The sequence below is a fragment of the Triturus cristatus genome, chromosome 9, assembly GCF_964204655.1.
Source record: "Triturus cristatus chromosome 9, aTriCri1.1, whole genome shotgun sequence".
NCBI lineage: Eukaryota > Metazoa > Chordata > Amphibia > Caudata > Salamandridae > Triturus > Triturus cristatus.
The window spans coordinates 901,371,081-901,377,877 of NC_140592.1; the positions used below are offsets into that span (position 1 = coordinate 901,371,081).

Genomic DNA, 6,797 nt, shown 5'->3' on the forward strand with positions numbered 1-6,797 from the left:
AACCTTCAGAGGAAGAGGGAACACCAAGAAACAGTGCCAAACAACCAGTGCCAGCCACAATCCCCATCGATCCTCGTGACATGGGTGGAAGAATTTCCTTTTTCCTCCCCAAATCATCTACAATAACAGACAGATGGGTTTTAGATCCAGTTTCCAATGGTCACACTTTGGAGTTTCAGAAAATCCCTCCAGACTGCCCGCCCGAGGTCGTCCGCCCTCTCATCTAACAGAATTGTTATCTAAAATAAAAGTAATGTTGCACAAAGGAGCGATCAAAGTGGTACCGATTGCACAACGAGGAACAGGATTTTATTCAAAATGGTTCCTCATAAGAAAGAAATCGGGAGAATGGTGCACCATCTTGGACCTTCGTTGCCTTAACAAATTCCTGAAAAAAAAAAATGTTTGTATGTTCTCTTCAGGAGGTGCTTCAATTAGTGAATCAAGAAGATTACATGACTACCTTAGACCTTCAAGACGCCTATTTTCATCTCCCCATTCTCCCCAAGCACAGGAAATTCTTATGCTTCAGAATGGCTGGCATGAACTATCAGTTCCGGGTTCTCCCATTTGGCGCCCTGAGTGTTTACCAAGGTCCTAGCACCTGTGGCGGCCCACCTAAGACAGGCAGGAATTCAAATCTTCCCTTACCTGGACGATTGTCTCATAAAAGCAAAATCCTTTGCAGTGGCAAACCGTCATACTCAGCGATGCCTCTCCCTTTTCCGGTCATTTGTCCTGTCAATCAACTTTTCAAAGTCTCCGCTAATTCCCTCGAGGGTCTGAAAGATTCTAGGAGCAATCTTGGACACTCACCTTGCGAAGGCTTTTGCCTCACAGGAAAAGCAAGAAAAGATTTGCAAGCTGACAGCTCTACTCCGCGTAAAAAAAAAGTCAATTTCAGTACGAAAGTACAAATCGCAACTGGGGATGTTGACCTCCTGCATTCCCCACATTTCCAACTGCCGCTTGCGGATGAGGCCCTTGCAAGAACTCCACCGACTGACTTTTGATCGTCTTTTTCTATCATGGGGCGAGCTGCACTTAGACCTATATGCAACAAGTCAGAACTGCAAATGCCAATTCATCGACAGCTGCCTACCGCAACAGGGGTCGTGCAAGAATGCGTTTCCGATAAATTGGTCAAAGATTTATGCTTATACATTTACTCCGATCCCTTTAATTCCAAGGGTGCTCAGAAAGATGAGGAAGGAACCTTGCCAAATGCTACTCATAGCACCCAGGTGGCCTCGCAGAGCTTCTCCTATCGGGGTGCAGACCAATTCTGTTACGTCTATTACCGAACTTGCTAAAGACGAATCACGACCAAGTCTGCCATCCAGACCCAACATCTCTTCGATTGTCGGCTTGGCTCCTGAACACTGAGTTCGCCGATCTTGCCCTCCCTGCTGCTTGTCGGGGGAGTTCTTGCAATGCTAGAGCTCCGACCACTATCAAAACTTAGAAGCTTAAATGGAAGAGATTCTGCCATTGGTGTGCAATTTCAGAATTACATCCTATCCAATCCCAGCCAGAACAGTTACTACCTTTCTTCCTACAGCTGGCTAAATCCTGGTCTATCCCATTCTTCCATTAAGGTTTTCCTCGCTGCAATATCAAGATTTCGGCGGCACAATGGGTCAGTCGCTTTAGTCATCAAGAATTATGAAAATTTCTAAAAGGCTTGTTTAGAATGTTCCAACCAATAAGGCCTCCACCTCCGCCGTGGCATCTCAACATTGTGTTGGCACAATTTATGAAGGGGCCATTCATAGTGAACCTCAAATCTATCACCTTGAAAACGTCTCTTCTGCTGGCTCTTACGTCATCTAGACAAGTAAGCGACATACAAGCTTTCGCTACTTGTTATCCTTTCATTCAATTCACAAGAGACTCTGTTATACTTCCTACCAATCCTACCTTCATCCCTAAGGTCCCATCGGATTTTCATTAAAATGAGCCAGTCATACTGAAAACTTTCTTCCCAAATCTGCAAACACCAGCGAAAAGATCTTTACACTCCTTGGATCTGAAGAGGTTATAAAATTCTACTTGCAGAAGACCACCAGCATACGCAAAACTGATCAGCTGTTTGTGGCATATGGGAACATCAGGAAGGGATATCCTGTTACTAAACAAACTATAGCACGTTGGATCTCATCAGCAATACAGTTCTGCCATTAGCAAGCAGGCAAACCTCTATCTTCAACCGTGAAAGCTCATTCTACAAAGGCTGTTTCCTCTTCAACATCCCTCTTTGGTGGTGCAGATGTATCGGTACAGCAGTTTTAGAATCATAATTGTTGAAAACCACGATGAAGGGTGAATACACTGTACATATCTAAAATATTGAGCATGGCTGTAGTTGTGGGGGATAATATGCCCTAGACCAGTTACGAATGATGGAGTTGTGGACTTTCTAATACTGCTGATATATCTGCCTAACTGGGGAGGCCAGCAAGCAAACTATAGCCCTACTTTATTGAAAGCTTTAAAGAGCGGTCAATCCCTACTTTTCCAGAACACACACTCTAAACATTGCATCAATCGTATTCAAGTTTACATACAAAGGCTGTTTTTGATGCATCCTTTGCATCCATCATAAAAAGTTAAATTAGTCCTTCCATTCTAAATCACCATCTCGCCATAAATGGCTAAATGTTGCTAGGTGGATAAGAAAAGGTTAAGGTTCACAGTGCAACGTTTCCAAAAGTAAACATTCCTCAGATTAGCATATACGCATTCTAAATGGCCTGTCGGATATCGCGAATGCAGTTAGAAATATGAAGGAGCTGATCCAGGTGTTATAGTTACATGTCCAGGCAGAGAAAGATAAGGTTTCTAGGTAGCATAAAAAAAATTCAGATGAGGGTTTCATCGAACAGAAGATGTATACAACATTTAGAAATCAGAGCAAAACAGGGACATTTTCACATTACTGTTAGCCAAGGCAACCCTGAGTACTTCCTATATAAAATTGTTTTTCAGTAAGCCATTTGCATGCATCTGTTACAACAATGTTACAAAAGAAGCAGCTAAGTGAACATTATATATATTTAAGTAGCCAGCTCAGTGACAATTATATGTTTCAAGAAAGAGCAAAATATGTGCAGAGTCAGACATCCCATAACAAATGTGAAGAAAGAAGAAAAGTAAGTATGCAATCACAAAAACATGAAGACAATCTTGGAAACTGATCAGAGAGGCTAGACCTCACAGTCAGCGAAAAAATGCAAGTAAAAATGAGACAAGACTAGTGCAAAGTTTGGGAAGTACAAGGCAGGTCAGTGCACATACATGTGTTAATCAGCCTCATATCCAACTGGATATACATAAGATGCAGCACTTTACCAAACGCAAAGGTAACTTTTCTGCCTTGTACTACAATAACTTGGAAACTTTCCAAGAGGCAATTCTGATTCTCTTATTGCTTCAATAATTATTTTCATATTTAATACTCTGAAATTAGAAGCACTTTATTATTACAATGCATAGACATGGTTACCCATACATTTGTAGACAGATATTTTGAATATTTCTGTATTTTAAACATCACGTAAGTATTAATTATTCCAGGCAAGTTTCCTTACCCCCTGAGCTTTCATTGGAATTGATGGTTGGAGAAGTTACTTCAGAAGCCAGTACATTGGTCATGGATGCTGTGATTACAACAGGCACGGGACTGTTTCCACTAAAACAAAAGTAGAGAATGAAAATAACCTTGGCTGCTGCATATTCTGAACAATTTTAGTCAATAAGCATTAGACTGCAACCACACCAACCCATTAACTAGTTCACGCTGTGGAAGCAGCCAGTGAAACTGATTCTAAAAGGTACTGATGGATCACGCCCCAGTGGCCTGCCTAAGAAACTTACTCCCCACACTTGCCCCAGACCTCTTTCATTTCTCTCTCCAGCTGAGTGCTGATCAAGCTATACAAATCCAGCAATAATACACCCACCCCCTGAAAAGCCAACGTCAGACCCACAAGAATTCTTTAACTATAATCCAAATGTCAACCTCAGAACAAGCTACTGGAAAGAGGTCAACAGAAGCTCTCAAGGAACATTTTCCATGAATCAGCCCTGGTCAAATAACTGACTAAGATGGCTAAAGTCTTACTACCCTTCATAGGGACCTACAATCTTATTTTCACATAAAACATTTATGGCTTATAGCATGGTGGATCTTACAACCAGTGCAGATGGACTAAAGTCTTAGGCGAAACACCAGAATGGAATAGATGCTGTAAAGAGCAGGGAACAGTTTGGCATAGGTTGGGGGCAGTCATTATTAAACAAGGTAAAGTACAGTGAAAGATGGATATTCAGGCAAGATACAACATATCTTTCCTCCACATGGATGCAGACACACAAAGGTCCACTTTCCTTCTGGAAGGACTTACCTAGTGCAACTATTCAAGGTATATTTGAATTTTAGTGCTCAGCACACAATCACACAGGTATGCTGAGGACTTGTATGTGTAAAGGTACTGAAGACCCAGGTTGTGGCTGTTTTCTGGCAGAGCACACCCAGCTTTCTTTCCTTTTTACATGGGGCTACTCTCCAAGTACTTGGTTCATAGAGACAGCAGTGGTAGAAGCATTCTGGTTTTTAATCTCTAGTGCCAGACTAGCCTTGTTCCTGTCCCTGGTTGTGAGCGAGAAGCCTACCAGCCTCGCTCTTTAAAGTTCTGCTATAGTACCAGGACAGAGCACTTTGCTGACATCCTGAGTTTATGGTATGTGTGCAATGAGAATTAAGTGACTGGTGCTAGGAATCTGAACAGCTTGCAAGAGTTGGTTAAGAGACTATTGGCATCCATTTTGTGTTCATCTAGTAAAGCTCGTCACAAGATGGAAGCAAGGCAACCACTTCCCCGATGACCAAGTTATTTTTGACAATCCTGTAGTATTTCTGAAGCAAAAGACATTGAGGGGTGGGAAGCTGGAGACAGGGCTCCCTTCAGAAATTTAGCAATAACCTTTCACCAGGGTGTGGGAAGGGGGAGCAGCCTCCATTGTGCTACCGCATGAACCACTCTGTCAGGGCTTGACCTATATCCCAGGGGTGCTACTTCAAACTGATGATGCCAGTCAGTTACAAGGACTTCACTCTTCATTGTGCACTTGTTTTGAAGGGCTCTCCCTGGAGGCACAAGTATTTACTCACTGCTATAGACAAAGAGTGTCTGCTCTGGAGAGGAAGGGAACACAAAGTGAGCAAACTGCCTCAATTAGGTTCTCGAATAGTGACAGTGGAATCACATTGCCCGTCTCGAAAAGGGACTAGAAGAGTGTGAAAATGATTCAATTTTTTCCAGGATTTTTCAGTGACCAAAGAGGTGACACAGCAAGGAATCAGGGAAACTATTAAGATCCAGGTCTGCTGATGCTAACAGCCAGATTTGGGATAAGGGGACATCATCTGAAAGAGACTGCAGTCACACTGGCTAACGCTCGTGGCATCTGCTGCTCTAACTGCAGCTCAGAGAGTGAGAACTGCTGCAAATGCTGTAAATTAAGAGACTGTCCTTCAGGACAGACATTCACTGGGTCACACTTCCCACAGTAAGCCAGCACCAGTCATTTTCCTTCTAGATCACAACTGCCTTGCCTGAAGCACCTCATTAGAACCCTGTGATCACCTGCGTAATCTACTTGAGCTGCATTATGTACTTCCCTTTTTTGACAATGCTACAGCACTCTGCTGGAAAGTCGTCATTACATTCTACTGTGTGATTGTGGAGTACTCAGTCTCCACCCCCAAACAAGCTACCTGAAAAGCCAGACTTCTCATCTTGCTAATCTAAGAGCCCAGTGCTGATAGTTTGTACGTGGTGCTCATGTTTAAGAAAGAGTAGGTCAGTCCAAAAGACATTGTTGGTAAAAGACTTAACCACCTAGTTTGTGGCCAAGCAACTTCCGCATGATCTAGGACCCTAGCAGCACATGTGGCAAACTGTCTCACACCTATATTGAATAAGAGATGTTTTCATGCCAGAATGGTAAATAAAAACATTACAAAATGTAACTACTGCTTGGGTGGTATCACTAGTACCCTAAAGGTCTCATGGCATCAACAAGCAGTTCCATAACTGAGCTTCCTAAATCAGAAACATGATAATTCTGTTGATCTTGAAGAACAAGTAACGTACCTTGGGTAACACTCTTTCTGGTGGATACTCTAAATGTAGATTAATCACGTTTAGAATATTCCTCAGGTGCCAGACTGGATCTTAAGGTTTGCAAAGCAGTGCTTTTGCAAAGTGCTAGGTGGCATCGTGAAGTTCCATGTTGAACTCGTTCCACCATGGAAGTGACAGAGCAGAGCCACACATAGGGACAAACCCTGCGTGTGGATGTCAGTTTCTTCACTGTCTTTCTGTGCAGACGTATACTCAGCAAAAAACAACTGAAGGTACCAGGGTGAGCATCTTGGCGGGATCGGCCTTGGCTTCTGGTTAAATGAGCCCTAAGACCTTCTGGAGGATGCTCTTTGGCCAATGTGTAGCAGATCTTGATGCGCGACCTTTCTGCAGTACCTTACCATTCACAGCGCCAGAGAATCCCAAAGAAAGCTGATCATCCACCGATGGCCTTTGGTGTGATTAATGTAAAAGCTCAAGACTCTTTTGGGGTCCAGTAAATGTTGTGTCTCCTTCTCTTTCAAGGGGTGAGGCAGAGCAAAAAACATTAGGAAGGTGTTGGATTGACCAACTTGAACAGGCATCAAGATTTAGGGAAATAGGTTGCCCTGGACATTAACATCAGTTTGTCAGGAAAAATGGTGGTGT

The 6,797-nt window shown here is 42.9% G+C and overlaps 1 protein-coding gene across 1 annotated transcript in view; it reads right to left on the bottom strand.

Annotated features, from left to right (window-relative positions):
• PAPOLA (poly(A) polymerase alpha) overlaps positions 1-6,797 on the bottom strand; it is an 868,351-nt gene that overhangs the window by 204,425 nt on the left and 657,129 nt on the right. The window contains exon 18 of the mRNA XM_085626434.1: positions 3,591-3,691. Within this exon, the coding sequence (XP_085482560.1) occupies positions 3,591-3,691 (101 nt within the window). The remainder of the gene's footprint in view (positions 1-3,590; positions 3,692-6,797) is intronic.